Here is a 17,299-nt window from a genome sequence, read left to right as displayed (position 1 = left end):
AGAGCCCATTTAGGCTGGCTCATGTGTCCGTTTAAGACATGACCACATCTTTTGATCATTTACTTATCTTCTGGCGCAGCAAGATATTCCAGACTCACCTTGTACTTTCGCTAGCTCACCCCTGGAACCAATGATAACTCCAAAATCTCTAATTCCTTTTAGTGAAAAATGATACTAAGAAGTCAAGATACAGGACTAACTTTGCTCATTGCAACTGGGATATCATTGCTTCTAGGAAAAAATGGCAAAAATGACAATTTCATATTTTTTAATCATGAATTTATACTGATACTTCTAATTGGTATGTTTCAGACTAGATGAGGTCAACTCCTTACTGCTGTGTTGCTGTCAGTTCATACATCCACGTGACGGGCATAAAATGTAAAAAAAAAAAAAAAATTCTAACATCTTTTTAATTATGATGAAAATCTAGTGAAATCAAATGATTTAAATGATAATTCTTTGGCTAAAGTGGTAAGAGCCTGACAGAGTGAATCTCCACGTCCAGCAAAACACAATCAAAATCAGAATCTGGTAGCTAGTTACCCAGCTTGGGTATGCCTGGAACTGAAAAAGTTTTAGGGGATAATTAAATAGCAAGACTTGGAGATCGGCCCATTGGAGTTTGAGCTCTTAGTCAATTCTTGCAGATTTTCATGGAAAGCAATAATACCAGGAACAAATGATGGCCATATTTCTCACTTGCCCCCAATTTATACTTCTTCTTTCTTTCTTTTGTCTCACTGCTGTCATTCCTTGGGTATTTTTAGGTAAAGGAGAGGTGATCTTTACCAAAGAAATGAGCTATTTCTTTGTTTTCTTGCCTTTTCTTCCTCTAGTCCTAAAATGTTAAGAAGTGGATGTTCATGGTTAAATTTGAGCTGAGGATGCTGTAGCAACTCTCAGGCTGGTGCACATTCACCTCAAAGATGTGCTGCTCTCTCCTTTTTCTTATTCATTGGGCAAGGACTCTAAACCAATATAAGCAATTGGACCACCCAGCAACTTCTTTGTTCTATTTGTCCTGAACTCAGTCTCTGGTTGCTCCTAGGTATTCCTCTACAATAATTACTCCCAGGAGGGAGTAAAGGTTACCAGGAGCTCTGATAAAAGTACAGTCTCTTAGTTTCAGAGTTCCTCTCCTGTTGTGCAGCCCAATGCATGTGAAAGTAAATATATGGGCCTCCTATTTTGCCTTGTGGGAATTGAGCATGAGGAACCAACACAAAGTATTTCTCTGATTGCTGCTTTTTGCTGTCAGTAATACACCATCTGTGGGTCTTGTATTCTTCGGTTATTATATAAAACTGTGGTAGGCAAACTTGTTAGCTTTCCAGTAGGAAAGCTTTCTGACTTAATAGGGAAATACAGCAATTCCTAAAATGTAAATGAACCATCTTTTCCAAATGCACAAATGAGGCTAAAAATGACTATTTAAAATGGTGTGTTGCAAAGATCAAATGAGATATTCAGATCAATACATTTCAAAAACTCCAGAGCATAACATAAAAGCTAATTACTGACAAACCATGACCCAAACATTCTGGCTCTGAGAATTCTTTCAAAACAACACCTAACCAGATATTATCGTTCTCAGATTCTAGAAAGGTTAAACATACAATTGATATATCTGCAGGTTTTCTGAATTAAGAATAATAGGGCATGAGTGCGTTCTGTATCTTGGGTATAATGTTCAAACCCTGAAAATATTCTATATTGAAAAGCTATTCGATACCTTCTACACGAATGGATATTCCAATAGTGCTGTAGGTGGACAGACTAGCTATTGTCTTAGATAGTTAATAAACAATTTCTGTGGTGTTCATGAGACAAACAGGAGAAAAAAATCCAACTACTTAATATGAATGTCCATGAATCCAACAGATATCCAGATTCTTTCAGGTATAGTATAAAGAAATGTCACCCAGTGACTCTGGAATCTTTCCTCATTGTGCTTTTACATGATCAAACAGCTAAGTACGTTTTTCCTCCACCCATCAGCTTTTTTACACACATACCAATACATTAGAACTTGAAAGTCTTTGTGTTTGATATTTTTCCAGTCTCTCCTTCAGTGAAGCCCATCCCTTCTTTCTTATTATCCTATTCTACAAATCCCATAAATCAACTGAGATAAATTCTGCCAGACTAATCAGTTTCTGTCATTTTCAAAATAGACTCAATGGTGTTTTTACAAATATAGATAAGAGCTCACAGTTAGGCAAAGTAGGATGAAAAAGGACAAACAGCCACTAGAAATGTGGTACCATGAAATGAAACTTCTCTTGATCTTCTTCAGAAGTTCCAAGGAGCATAAGATTAAAGAGTATAAACACCAGGGCTCAAGAATAGTCTAGCCATGAGCTCATTTCTTTATTTTCCACAAGTATCGTTAATGAGTTAACCCCCAAACTTGAAAGGATACTTGAATTCCTCACTCCCTCCTCTTCCTATAAGCGTATGCCTACTGATCACTCACTAATCCAAGTCTCCAGGCCACCACACTCTGGTAAACACTGACACAATGAACTCATTGTGTCAGTGTTTACCAGACATGTGCAAGGTGTTCCACAAATATCTTGAATTGAACATGTCCAAAACCAAACTCATCTATTCTCCCCCACCCCCAAAAGATATAAATATATTACCTTTCAGCTTCTCCTGTTTGCTAAATAACATTATTGTACTTTGTTTCTCCAAATTTCACTTTTTTTCTTCCTAACTATGTGTCTGCTTACCTTCTGGCTCATTCTCACAATTCTCCTATTCTCTGACTCTTTCAGGCTGCTGTTTAGTTCATGTCTTAAGCATTCATCCTCTAGACTAATGACAGAGCTTCCTAAATTGCCTCTGTGCTTAGAGTGGAACAAAGAATACCCTCTTTAGTAAAATGCTAAATGAATTGTTCTCTTTCTGTCCTGACTCCAGCTTTCTGCACAAGTCCTGCTCTATTCTTGTTGAGCAAACAGGAGCTTTTTCCTATTTTAGCCAGGGAAAAACTTAATTTCAATATCCTTTTATCTTAGGGTAAGATATTTCTGGAAGAAATCAGAAAAGTTCCAAACCAAGACTTGATTTTTACCAACCACAAGAGAAGATTGAAGCTTTTGAAACACAATTGAATTCTGAATTGAAGCACAATTCAGCTGCTTAGAATTGTGAGGTAAACTGCAAGCAGCTATTATCTGATGCTTATTGCCAATACTTTTCCTCCATTGCAAGCCCTACACACTAAAGAATGATATCCCATCCACCCACTCCCTCCTCCAATTCCTGAACTCCTCTTGTCCAAAGCAACCATAGATTCATCTTTTATAGTTAATACTACTAACAAAACATCCAGGAATCAAGAGCTTCAGAAAATTAGAGATATGTTAGAGAAGAGTAAGGGGGTATAGCATAGTGGTTACCAAGTGTTTACAGTTGCCTATTTCTTGCTCTCTGCTTTGTCCTGAACAAACTTTAGTCAGGCTTCTCTCTTCCCTACTGCTTCTGACTGTTTGCCTCCAAGCCTGAGAGCAAGCACTGAAAAGCAGAACATGCTCCCTTATCAGATTTTCTGATTACAGAAAGACACTTTTGCTGTCAGACCCTGCTGGCCATTGCCCCTTACTTGCCCAATTTCTCTTGAAAAATCCTGCTAAAGCAGGATGTACAATGATGTACACCTGAAATTTTTGCAATGTTATAAACCAATGTTACTGCAATAAACAAAAAATTAAAAATAAAATAAAATAAAAAAATATAAACGAGATACCAATCCTCTCCCTTCCTAGCCTAGTGGATCGATGTACATTCAAAGCGGAGTGTGCGCCATGCCCACCTGTAACCCCCAAACTGCTCTCACGACCCTACCCGGGGAGCAGCTGCGGGCCGATGGTCTCTCCTTTACTGAATGAGTCCACTTTAAGTCCACTCACATATTTCTGATAAAGAAAATGGAATAAATCCATATAATCAATTTTTTTAAAAAAGGAAATATATTGTTTAACTGATTTACATAACTGGAAACAAAAATATTTTGAATGAAGAATAAAATTGTCTCTGATCATTTACTATAAAAACATTAAAATACCTTTTTTTCTAAATAATCCTTAAAATCAGAAAATAGATCATTTTCAAGAAAAAACAGACAGCTAACTTGGACACAGTTATTGTGGAAAAACCAAATAAATGATTTTTATACAAATGCTCTAAGGTCTAATTTAATTTGCGGCTGAATATTTATGCTAAGCCACGGTCAACTAGCTAACTAACATTCTAAAAATTTCAGAAACAAGTAACTTTTAAAGAGCACTAAAGCAATTCCTACTAATAACAATGAAATCGGCACGAATTGAACACGACTCTTTCAGGAAAGGCCATTTTAAGGTCGTCGGAGAACTAGCTCCCTGCAAAACCCACTCTGTCCAAAAGCGAGTCCAGACATCTCCCACTTCTTTGCTCCCCTCCAGGAGCTCCGACCCCACTGGGCTACGTGAGGACCGTGAGTGGAGAAATTGTGGGGGGGTGCACTGAGCTAGGGATTAAGCCCGGTGTGTACGGAGGGCTCAGGTTCTTGATCGATGGACGAAATATCCCTTCCGCCTCCTCCCGAGCCTCGAGTGCCTGCTAGACCGCGATCTTTCCTGCATACTCGAAGTGTGAACAATCGGAGGGCGACTCGGATTCAGCTGCGGAGAAGCGACCCTAGATGGGGCCAGGAGGTGGCTGCGTCCTGAGCTTGTCCTCCCGGCAGACGACTGGCACCTACTGGCTGCAGAAAGGAAAGAGCAGCGGGAGAGGAGAAGCGCGGGAATCCTCATCCAGCAAATTAGGCCTCCAGTGTTCCTGGCTGCTGGCTCCGAGAGCGCCACCTGGGCTGCACCGGTCCACCTGTCCAGGTCTCCAGTCCGCGAGCGCCGCCGCCGCTCAGCCTGCGGGGCTCAGACTGCACTCCCTACTCCGACTCCGGGGAACCCGCGGGCGGGAGGATCCGTGCCGGGACCGTGATCCCGGACCCTCGAGGCTGGCCGCAGCCGGAGCCTGGGGATTTGGCGTCCGCTCGACTCGAGCTCTGAGCGACTTGGAGAACTCCGGGAGAATGGCCGCGCGCTTCCTTTTGCAACTCTCTCCTCGTGCCGCGTGCTGCGGCCCGCAGCGGAGACAGCAAAGGCCCAAGAGCCCGGCTTAGGTCTCAAAACAATACTGGGGCTGCCGAGGCCCCGCGTGTCCTCTGTTCCCACCGGGCGCTGACCTGAGAATGCAGAGCCTGGAGGGTGTCGAGCGCCCCGAGACCCGTGCACTTTCCTCGCGCCCGGATCCCAACCGTCATCCGAACACTGCGCTCTTCGACTACGAGCCACCAGACATTAGAAACTTCGGGAGCCAGGAGCCGAAACCCTACTCAAAGTCACAGACCTCGCCTCATTGCTTCTCATGGGCAGTTACCTGGGCAAGGCGGGACCCCCGCGGTCGTCCCCAGCAGAGAGGCGCACAGACTTGCCCGAGGGGTCGGTGAACCGCCGACCAGCTCAGCCCCTTCACCAAGTTCACCAGGTTCAGCGCGTCCATCGCGCCCACCCTGCCCCACGACACAGACCTGCGAGGAGGCCGATGAACTGGGATCCTGACAATCCCACCACGTGGGTGGTCAATGAGGGTTGGAGGCGATTTCCCATGAAGAGGTCCCAGAATTCCATCACGGGACCTCTTCCCTCAGACTGGTGGGAAAGTTACTTCAAGCGGAGTATCTGGTCTCTTCGGCACCCCAGGGCAATATGGAGCCCGGTGACCATCAAGATCGCTCCTCCTGAGCGGAGAGTGCCCCCCTCCACATCCCCAGCAGAGATAATCAACTCTGAAGGGTCCTCACCCTCTGAGAGGACCCTAGACCCATGTGCAAAGGAGACAGTGCTGAGGGTCCTCAGAGAGTGCAAGAAAGGGAGAGTGAGGTTGGAAGAACCGCTGTTCCCTGAGAGCTTGGACAGTAAGAGAAGGAGTCCAGAGACCAGACCATCTGCATTTAAGCTTCTGAGGAAAAATGGAATCCTCCCTTCTTTCGTGCCCAGGCCTGGGCCTCTGAAGAGAAACCTCAAATCCTGGAGCTCAGATCACAGCTTGAAAAAGAGGCCCAGTTGCTACTCCATGAGCTCCTTGGCCAGCTCATACACAGGTGGCCCTCTCAACTCCAAAAGAAATGCTATTACAAGTTCTTATAGCTCTTCTAGAGATTTCTCTGAGCCTTGGAAGAGAAGTGTTCCCAGTGTGTCACTCCAGATACCAGAGTGGCCAGTAAAAAAGAAAGAAAAAGGTCATCAGTCTCACTCTCCACTGATACCACTGGTGTCAGACGAGTCCCCAGCAGCATCTGGCAATTCTGGGCAGCAAAATCAGGAGATTCCACTGCTGCTTTCTAGCCCTGGGAACCCTCTGTCCCTGCCTCCATATCCCCGGCTTGGTTATGCAGTCCCTGAAGAGGACTTGGCCTTAGGGAAGAAAACTAGACTCCAGTGGAGCAGCAAAGCCAGAGAGGATACAACTGAGGCCACCACAGATTCTGTCCCTGAGACTCACTTTGCTATTCAGCCTTCCCTGTCTCTCACCGTGCCTTCTGCAGGCACAGCTCCAACCCAGGGCAAAAATCCTCGGTTAGAAAGCTTAAGGAAAATGCAGAAGTCTCCAGGTCCACTGACCTTCCCACAATCTACTAGAGAGGCAATCAGTGTGGCCCATTCACCTCTGAAGACACCCAGCCTGCTGGCCCCACTTGGGTGCTCACAGTCAGAACCCCTTCCAGGCACCTCTACAGATTCAAAGCCCACAGCTAGTTTCATCCTTCTGACCCCTGTTTCTCCCACATCACCAGTCACTGGCACCACATGGCCACATTTGACCTCTCAGACTGATAGGTCTGCCATGCCCCCAGACCCACCTGCCATTACCTCTGCAGCACCGACTATGCAAAGATCTTTGTTTGGAATGATGAGTAGCCCAGCTTCCCATCCCGCGTCTGCATCTCCTGCTGCAACTTCTGACCCCATGTCAAAACCCATTTTTGGGTTCCAACCCAACAGTGAGATTGGGTTGGAATATATTCCAGAATTATATTCCAGAATTTCAGTCACAGCTGCAGTATCTTCAACTCCGGGTATCTTAACTCCTGCCTTCAAGCCTATCTTTGGCAGCACAGAACCACTTAAAACTATGCCCATGATAGCTCCTTTCTCTTTCAAGCAGACCACCTCTCCAGCTACTCCTACTTCTACCCATCTCTTCCATGGCCTAGTCAAGGCTACCTCTGCAGTCATGTCTACCACCCCAGCTAACACATCCAAAGACTCTTCTTTCAAGCCACCTTTGGATTTTGGTGTAGTGAATGTTACCAGTACCATGGGCAACACTTACTCCATCCCCTCCACTTGCCACACTTTCCTTCTTGGGGCTGCCCTTGCCTTCGGAGCCAGCTTCTCCCCAGCCACAGGCTTCATTTTCCCACCACACCAGCGTCCTACCCTTCCCACGGTACATACAGTCACCATCTTTAGCCAGGTTCTTCCCAGTGCTGTACAGATATCCTCTAGTAGAAGCACTGCCAATTTTAGAGGTATTGGCAGCTCTCTGTCAGCCTCAGCCTTGGTAACCACAAACCAGCCTGGGTTGTCATCCAGTATCTCCAATCTGACCTCAACATTTACAGTTCCCCTGGGGTCAAGCTCAAGGCCAGTTTCCCCACTATCCCTGGGAGCCACTCCCCAGCTTGCATATGGGGCTGCAGATGGGCAGAAGCAAGGGGCCCCTCAATCAGACCTTGGCCTAAGTTTCAGTAGCTCTTTCATTTTTGGAAACTCAGCAACAGCATCCCCAACCCTAACCCCAAACCCAGCTCAGCCTGCCTTCAGCAGTACAACACAGTCAGCATTTGGGGGTTTGACACCCTCATCCTCCACCTTTCACATCCCTGCCAGCATCTGGCCAGACATTGGCAGCACTCCAGCAGGTTTTTGCTTTGGTCAAGCTAGTACGACTGGCTTTGGAGTTGTCACCCAGACCCACCACAGTGCAGCTTGTGGCTCAGTGTTTGGCAGCACAGCCCCACGACCTTTTGCCTTTGGGGGATTAGTGACCCCTATGGATTGTGGGGATTCTGGGATCAGTGTGACTGCCCTAGACATGAGCTCCAACTCCGGAGCATTCAACGTTGGAGCAGTGCCAAGTGGGAGCACTAGCACCATCACACCCTTTGGAAAAGGCTGGAGCCAGAACACCCAGGGCTTGACCAGCCAGAGCACACCTTTTGCGTTGGGGAGGGCTAGCATTTCTGCAAGAAAGACTATGTCTGGGGGCCCCTCCATGGCCCCCTTTGCTCAGAGCACCCTTGTCCCTGGACCAGTTAAGACAGGCCTTGGCTTTGGGATGCCCTCTCCACATGCCCAGGGCTCTGTTGGAGGAGGATCTTTCAGATCATCAGCCCCTTCATTTTCCATTGGTACAAAATCAAAAACCCCAAAGAATCGGGAGCAAGGGCATTCCCGAAGGCGTCGTACCCACAAGAAATAGCCCATGTTCCCTGTTTGTTGTGAAGAGCTTCAGTCTCTTATAATTCTCTAAAGCAAAAATACCCCAGATCTAAGGCTAGGGTTTTACATATTCACCCTGTGGGTCCTAATCTACCTAGAAGTAGATACACCTTCTTGCATCTTTAGGAGGAGGAATAGAGTCTCTCTAAATCCTAGCCTTCTTTTATTTGGCTCTAAGGAGTGGTTCCCTTTCTCTGGTTCCCTAGGGATGCCAATTCCTCATTTCTTGCAGCCTTGTACCTCAGTGGGTTCTTGGAGGAGTTTTTGATGTAAATTGACCTTGAATCCAGCTTTTCCTAGGGGACCTATTGTCAACCCTTAAGGGCACCCATGTGTGCTGCTCTTGCTGTGTCTCTTCCTCCTATCAAGTCATTTTAATCTTTTCCCAAGAGAGGAGGTGTTCTGGTACCATCCTCCTCTCTGCCAACTTAGCCTCTAAGAAATTGGTGAATCAAGACTCAGCCTGTCAAACCCCAGAGGTCACTCCCTATTCCCGAAAAGGGGAACTCTTAGCCAGTCTCCCTCCAGGCTTGGAGCAAGCAGGTTGGGCTTTCTACATCTTCAAGTGTCACTCTGCAGTATGTGTGCAGTATAGAGAGGCTTGTTCTCTTCAGTTTGTCTGATACTGATGTGTATTTTGTGCTTTCAATTGAGTTTGGAGGGGAAATGACTTGCAGGAGTGGTGCTGTGTTGATAGAGCCATATTTAACTGTGTAAAGTTTTCTGGGACCTGGCTAATTGGATGAGGCAAGCAGCACCATTTAATGGCTACAAGTGCTGATTCCTGAATTTACAACAGTATTTTGATGTTAAGGGATGATTTCTCGGGAAATAGTAGGGCCCAGGGAGGGAAAGACAGAGTGGTGCAACCTTCTTCTTCTCTCTCCACTATAGGTCTTGAGCCCTCCAATATGATCCAGAAATAGTCAATTAGGGAACCAAAGCTTGTACTTCATTTTTTCTTTTAATTTGTACCTCATGAAATCACCCCTCCACATTGACATCTCTCCCAGATAGGGAAGGCAGGGCCGGAAGCCTCTTGGGCCTGAGAACAGAGGAAGAAAGGAAAGAACAGCAGATACCTAAGCTGACCTCTGCTCTGTACCCAATGGGAAGTCTATGAGTGACCTATGACATATTCCTCAGCACTTCTTATCATCCTGATGAATAAAAACAGGCAAGAATGACTCCCTGAGTACATCTATATTGTGTTCTATGGTTATCTTGAAAGAGGCCTACTTGGAAAAATATCCAATCTTAAATTGGCTGCTAAAATAAAAATAAATTGTTTAAATAAGTCTATGATATAGGAATTACTGTTAAATTCATATCAATTTGGAGGCAGAAAGATGTTAGGAAACTTGCCCAGGCCCACCCAGTTGCTAAAGGCCACATTTGGGATTTAAACTCCAATGGCTCCAAAGTCTGTGCTCACTTCTCCCTCACTGTAGCAAATCACCAAAGTTAGAACTCTAACCCAGGTATGTCTGATTCTAAATATCCATGCTGTTTCAACCTTTTAAGGCCTTCCATGACAGAAGATTGTCCTCTTACAGGGGGGGAAAGAGCAAAAGTATTAGACATTGTCTACTGCTCTTTGCATGATAATTTATTTAGCATTTATCTAGTGGTGACTATATGCCATGTATTGTGCTTTGCACAGGAGATTCAGAGATGGAGGACAAATACTGTTTTGGAGATTACAATTTAGTGGGGTGATTGGTAAGCCAGTGATTCCAATACAAATGACCAGTGCCAGGGGAATAGAAGCAGGGCAGACGGTCATCTTATCTAAGACTTGAGACTTGACTTCTGTCTTAAAGTGTGTATTCTGGGCATCAAGTGGAGAACGGCATTGCAGGCCAAAGATAAAACATGAGCACAGGCAGGTCTGGAAGATAGAGCCAATCTATTGCGATAATATCCAAGGAGTCAAGTGTGACTGGGGAAGAGCAGGGGAAGATCATGGATATGCTTATAAACCATGTAGTGCAGTATGGACAGTGTTCTAAATACAAAGGACTGTCATGGAAAGATTTTAAGCAGGAAGAAGACAAGCTTAGATTTAGATTGCTCTGGCTGTCATGTGAGGGAGGAATCAAACAGGGACAGACTGAAGCCTTGGGAACATGTGGGAGACTGTGGAGACACCAACAAACATTAAAGATTTTAGTTTGAACTAGGTAGTTAACAGTGATTGTTAACCAGGTAGTTAACAGCTGGGCATGGGGAGGCAGTAGGGAGAGGAGGAATTAAGGAGCAGAACTTGGTGAAAGATTGCAGTTGTGGGCAGAAGAGATAGTCAGAATGAAGGTAAGAGGGAGTTGAAGGACACTGACTCTTAGCCATCTGGTTTGGAAGAGTGGATAATATAGTTTTGGCAGAATACATGGAATTTTGTATATGTTGAGTATGAATGACCATGGGATATGAAGGAAATATTCAATAGGCTATTCAATCATTCATTCATTCACTCAAAAAATCCTGGGCATCTAATATTGGTTACTAGGCACTCTTTTAATATTTGGGATGTTTCAGTGACAGATAAAATTCTTGTTGTGGAGCCTATGTTCTAGTTGAGGGTTGATAAAAAATGAACAATAAATAGGAAATAACCACTATGAAAAATTGTAAATGGTATGGCAAAAATATAGATAGATTGAGATCGGGCTACAATTTCATCTGAGGTCTTATGAGAAGCTGACATCTGAGCAAAGACTTGAATTCAATGACACACTTAGCTATGCCAGTTATGAGGGAGAGGATTCCAGGCAAAGAGAAAAGCTAGTCCAAGGCCCAAAGCATGAGATGTGGAGCAGCTGGAGGTTTGGAGGCAAAGAAATTATATTTTTTGAATCACATTTAGGATTATTCTGGCTACTGGCTGAGATAAGACTGTATAGGACTAAGAGGGAAAGTGGAGAGACCAGGCAGGAGGGTTCTGCAGGAATCCAGCTGAGATATAATGATGGTCCAGACCAGCGTGATCATGATGGAAGTGGTGAGAAGTGGTAATATTTTATGTATATTGTAAAGGATTTGCTCTTACATTGATTGTGAGGTGTGAGATGAAGAGAGGAGTCGAGGATAAAACAAAGGTTTTTGGTTTGAGCAACTAAACAGATAGTGTCTAATGAGGGATAGAGAAAGAATTGAGCATTGTCAATGTACATTAGAATGTTGAAATCTTGGAAAGAGATGAGATCTCTTATGAGAATATGAAAAAGAGGGCTGAATTAGTCTTTTCAGATTGATGAAGTTAATGAACTTCTCAAGTGTAATTGGTACAAGTAGCTAAACTCTACAAAAAATACTGCTTCCTCTCATACAAATAAAAAAATGAATTCTAGATGAATTAATAACTCTAATAGTATGAAATAAAATTATTTTAAAAATCAGAAGAAAATATAGACTATGTTTATATACTCAGGACAAGGAAGGCCTTCTTAACAACCAAAAATAAAATAAATTACTTATATATTTGACATGTTAAAATTAAGAAGCTTTGTAACAAAACACCCGAAAACAAAGTTAAAGACATTTGTGAAACTGGGAGAAGTAGTTTTAAGTAGATAAAGGATATATGTAAAGAATGTCACCACATCAAGAAGAAAAAAGCAAACAACTCAATAGAAAACTAGGAAGGAACATAAATGTAAAATTCAGAAAAGAGGCACTGCCCAACAAAAAGGTAAAAGATTCTAAACTGACTAGCAATTAGTGAATGCAAATTAAAAATATAATCCTATTTTAAAAATTTGGCAATATAAAAAGTAGGCAAGCATGTGAGGGAAAAATCATTCAAATATACTACATGTGGAAATGTAAGTTAATCTAATGATCTATTGGTTGAAATGAAGACCATAGCTTACGTGCCTTGTGCCAGAAGAAGAAATGCATTACCCTGAAGGACATGGTCCACATGGAGCCAGAAAACCAAACCAAGCCAAAACAAACAACACTGAAACAGGAGCCTAAAGAGCAGGATCTATCAGGGTTTGTCCAGCGTTGTGCTGGGAAGGAAGCAGTTCTGAGTTTGAGAGAAGCAGTATTAGTCCCTAGTGATACATACTCTGTCGTGACAAGACACATTGCCATGCCCATGATAGCCTGGATGAGTTCTCCCTCAAAGTTCTTCTCCCATGGCTCCAATTCCAGGCTCAACAAGCCACCTTCTCTTTCTTTTTTTTTTTGGAGAGGAAGATTGTCCCTGAGCTAACAACTATTGCAAATCTTCCTCTTTTTGCTTGAGGAACATTGTCCCTGAGCTAACATCTGTGCCAATCTTCCTCTATTTTGTATGTAGGACACCACCACAGCTTGATGGCTTGATGAGCGGTGTGCAGGTCCGAGCCCAGCGTCCAAACCGCGAACCCTGGGTCGCTGAAGCAGAGCTTGTGAACTTAACCTTTATGTCAAGGGCCAGCCCCAACCTTCTCTTTTTTAGTTAGACTGTTTTGGTAGCTTAAAATCTCAACCTGGGGGACCCCAATAGATCTCATTAGTTATTTCACTGTAAAGGTATAGCCCCTACTAGCGCTTAAAAATATATCTGGAAAGAGTGTTTTGTGGTTTATTTTCTTAAGAGTTGTTCCTGATAGACTTATCAGCTTCCCTGAGAGCCTAATCTTCCTTGACAAAATTCCTAGTTTCTGGACCTGCAGGTCAGATCATGACCTGCAGTGATGAGTGCCACAGCCCATGAAGACTGGCTGTAATAGTATTCTATTGCTGCATAACACATTACCCCAAACTTAGCAGCTTAAAACAACACACATTTATTGTCTCACAGTCACTGTGGGCCAGGAGTTTGAGCATGGCTTAGGTGGGTCCTCTGCTTAGGGTCTCACAAAGCTGCAATCAAGGTGTTAGTTGGGCCTATGACCTCATCTGAGGCTTGACCAGAGAAGGAAGCACTTTAAAGCACACTCAAGTTGGTGGTAGAATTCTCTTCTCTGCTGCTGTAGGACTGAGAAATTCAGTTTCTTGCTGTCTGTCAATTAAGGTCAAACACAGTTCTTTCCATGTGGGCATCTGTCTTGACATGAGTACAGCCATGTTTGGCCGCTCCATTGACCTACAGCCACCAGCACAAAAAAGAAATACAAGGCTGCTTTCTGCGTGGTGGGAACTGGCCCTTCTCTCACGGAGGGAGTTGCAAGTTGTAACATTTCAAGGCTCTTGGAGCGTCGTAGCACGGGATGGACTGGCCATCTGTGCCGGGCTGGGACGATAACCAAAGAGAACAATGCACGTACGCAACTACTGGGCTGACGTTAGTCAGGGGCTCAGTGCACGATGCCACTGATAACCATTTTGCATGGGAACACTAAATGCTTGCTCTGCAAACTCTGTAATTGCTTACTCTGAAAATTACTGATGGTATAAAAACTGCTGAAACTGAGCCCGGTGAGAGTTCCACCTGTGGAAGGGACACCTTGCCCAGGACGTGTGATCCTTGCCCAGCCGCTCGATTGACAGGGCTCTCCCGGCAGTGGGGCGTGGATGTTGTGAGTAACTGATTTGATGTGAAGTAATTGATTTGATATGAAGTAATTGATTTGATGTGTTCTCTTTTCGGTCAACCTGGTGTTTCTCTTTCCGGTTGATTTGTGTCATTTCTCTTCAGCCGATGTGGGTGTTTTCCTTTCCAGTCGGGCTGATGTTTTTTCCTCTTAATATTTGATTTGATCTGTTTGCAGACTGTCACCTTTACTATCCTCTATATAATAAAATATACCTTCAGTCCATTTGTTTGGAGTGGAAAAGTGTCTTTTACGTCCTCCGAATGAATCCCGAACCTCTGATGACATAATTGGCGCTGTGAGCAGGATTCGATTAAGGAGATGCCTTTCCTATTCAAACGAAAGGTAACTGAAGCCAAGGTGGAAGAAATTCCAGGATGGGAGGACCCTCCTTTGCACTCTGGCTGGGGAGTGGGCTCGTAGGTCAGGGTTATGTGAAGCTTGGGATGCTCGCTCATGACAATTTGAACCGTTGGATGTGACCAAAGCTTTGCAGATCTGGTGGAAAGGAAAAAGAAAGATGATGTTTCTTTTTGCACGGCGAGGTTGGTGTTTGTTGACTGCTTATCGTCGGGCTATAGAAGATAGGGATAAGATACAGAAAGAGAAGGCACTCTTGGAAAAAGAGAATTCAGATTTGCAGTCTCGCTTGGCTATGATTCAATGTCAATATCATGCACTGGGAGATCAGGCTCAGAACTACAAGCTATAGCAGAAAAGGCTGCTGTAAGAGTTGCCAAATATAAATATAGAAAGAGGAGAGGAAAGGTAAATGAACGAAAAGTTCATATGGCCATAGCATCGGCCGGTCCTGTGGGACCCGGACACATGGGATGGTGATATCTGGGATGATGATTCTGAAACTGATTATGAGGAAGAGGAAAAACCGCCCAAACGCACAGAGGCACGCCCTTCGCGCCGGGCGGATGGAAATGGATGGTAATCATCCTGTAAGGAAAGATGTGATTGAGGATTTTAACCAGCAAGAAATTTCTGACATTTTAGCCCGGGCTACACAAAAGCCTGGAGAAGCCATCATAACCTGGCTTGTTCGCCTATATGATATGGGCGCTACAGGAATTAATCTGGATGCAGGAGATGCTTTTAAATTTGTAATTTTGTCCAATGATCCAGTAATACGGGGAGCTTTCAGAGATTGGAGCATGAATGCTCACCCCCCAAATGATCGTGGACAAGACACTGATGGAAATGCGACTTTATTGGCTCTTGCAGTAAAAAGGAGCTCAAGATAAATACCCCACGGATGATATGTGGCCAGACACTAATAGACCCTGGTATACTTTAAAAGATTGTGTTCAAAAGATGAGAGAAGAAACCATGAAGTGGGCTGTGTTTCTGGGGTGTGGTGAAGCTTTAAATGAAATGACTTTAAGTGTCCAGGTGCGAAACAGGTTGATAAAAACTGCACCTCCGGCATACAAACAAATAATTACAACCCTTCTCATGAATGAAACTGAAAGCCCCTATATCAACACTTGCAGATAAGATTATGCAGCTAGCAGACTTGGGAGACTGGCAGACAACTGAAAACTCTCCAAGAAGAGAAAAAGAGAAACATTCTTTAAAAAAGATAAAATAACTCGAGGTGATATGTTTTTGGCCCTACTTCAGGCAGGAGTACCTAAAGACCAGATTGATGGAGTTGACACTAGAGAATTATGGAAACTATATAAAGAAAAAGGGCTGAATGTAAAAAACAAGTGAACAGAAGGGACAGTATAGAGAATGCTTCCAACCCAGTGCCTACTGCACCTAGTGCACCACCTCCTCCCTTGGATCCTCTTTCTTGCTGACTTATGTGATTGAGGGAAGGCCAAACCTCTGTATCGATTAGTTCCACTATAAGAAAAGATATTAGACCACATGTACCGATTAAAATATTTTGGAAGAATGGATCTACAACTAGTGTGAAGGCACTTGTGGATACAGGGCAGAGGCCACCCTTATCTATGGGAATCCAACTAAGTTTCAAGGTACATCAATTCTGATAACTGGATTGGGAGGAAAAGAAATCCAGGCAGTTACCACTAATCTTTCTATGCAAATTGGGCAACTACCCCGCACATATCTAGTTATGATTGTCACAATACCAGAATATATAATTGGGATTGATATTCTAAAAGGATTGACATTAAATTTGGCTGATGGACAATACCAATTTGCTATTAGAGCTTTGTCTTTTCATATTAATGCTGTAATTGTGGGATGTTTGTTTACGAAGTAGAAATTCCACCTGCCACGCAAGTGATCAATCAAAGACAGTATCGCATCCCTGGAGGACAACAAGAATATCTGAGACCATAGAAGATTATTTGGCTGTAAAAGTCCTTCGCAGAGTAACTACAGCCTGGAATAATCCTATCTGGCCTGTTAAAAGGTGATGGGACATGGAGAATGACTGTAGATTACAGAGAGCTAAACAAAGTGACTCCGGCTATTCAAGCGGCCGTCCTGATTTGATTACTTCTCATAGAAAAAGTGCAATGTTATCCAGGCACTTGGTATGCAGTCATAGACTTGGCTAATGCCTTTTCACCATACCTATACCTAAAAGTGTCCAAGAACAGTTTGCTTTCACGTGGCTGGGACAACAATATACCTTTACTAGACTTCCTCAGGGATATGTGCATAGTCCCACTATCTGCCATCGACAGGTTGCTGAAACCTTGGCAAAGGTACCTGCTTCTGATGATGTCCAAATAGTACATTATATAGATGATATTATGATCCAAGGAAATGAAGAAGAAAAGGTACAACAACAGTTAGAAAAGTAATGGACATACTTGAGGAGGATGGATGGAAAACTAATCCAGCTAAAATTCAGGGCCCGAGTTCAAATGTTAAATTTTGGGAGTACTTTGGAATAATGGAAAACAAGAAATTTTACCTAAAGCTAGACAAAAGATATTAGATTTTGCAGCACCTCGTAACAAAAAAGCACAAAAATTTATTGGATTATTTGGATTTTGGAGGGCACATATTCCACATTTAAGTCGGCTCTTGCACCTTTATATAAAGTTACCAGGAAAAAATATGAATTTGAATGGGGAATGGAACAAAAAGAAGCTTTGAAGCAGCCAAGCATGCTATTCAGACTGCTTTAGATCTATGGCCAATTAAACCGGACCCATTGAGTTACAGGTAGATGTCATTGATCAGTATGCCAGCTGGAGTCTATGGCAAAACAAGGTGCCC

The 17,299-nt window shown here is 43.7% G+C and overlaps 1 protein-coding gene across 1 annotated transcript; it reads left to right on the top strand.

Annotated features, from left to right (window-relative positions):
• The first annotated feature begins 5,418 nt into the window (after positions 1–5,418).
• POM121L2 (POM121 transmembrane nucleoporin like 2) lies at positions 5,419–8,538 on the top strand. Its single transcript, XM_004441773.3, has one exon. The coding sequence runs from the start codon at positions 5,419–5,421 to the stop codon at positions 8,536–8,538; it is 3,120 nt and encodes a 1,039-aa protein (XP_004441830.2).
• The last annotated feature ends 8,761 nt before the right edge of the window (positions 8,539–17,299 follow it).

This window comes from Ceratotherium simum, chromosome 13, assembly GCF_057802395.1.
Source record: "Ceratotherium simum simum isolate JZ-2026a chromosome 13, ASM5780239v1, whole genome shotgun sequence".
NCBI lineage: Eukaryota > Metazoa > Chordata > Mammalia > Perissodactyla > Rhinocerotidae > Ceratotherium > Ceratotherium simum.
The sequence above is the reverse complement of the archived record's forward strand: the minus strand, read 5'-3'. Positions and strand labels throughout refer to the sequence as shown.

Coding starts and splice junctions, on each gene's coding strand:
- POM121L2 (XM_004441773.3), top strand. CDS start 5,419: ATGGGCAGTTACCTGGGCAAGGCGGGACCCCCGCGGTCGTCCCCAGCA.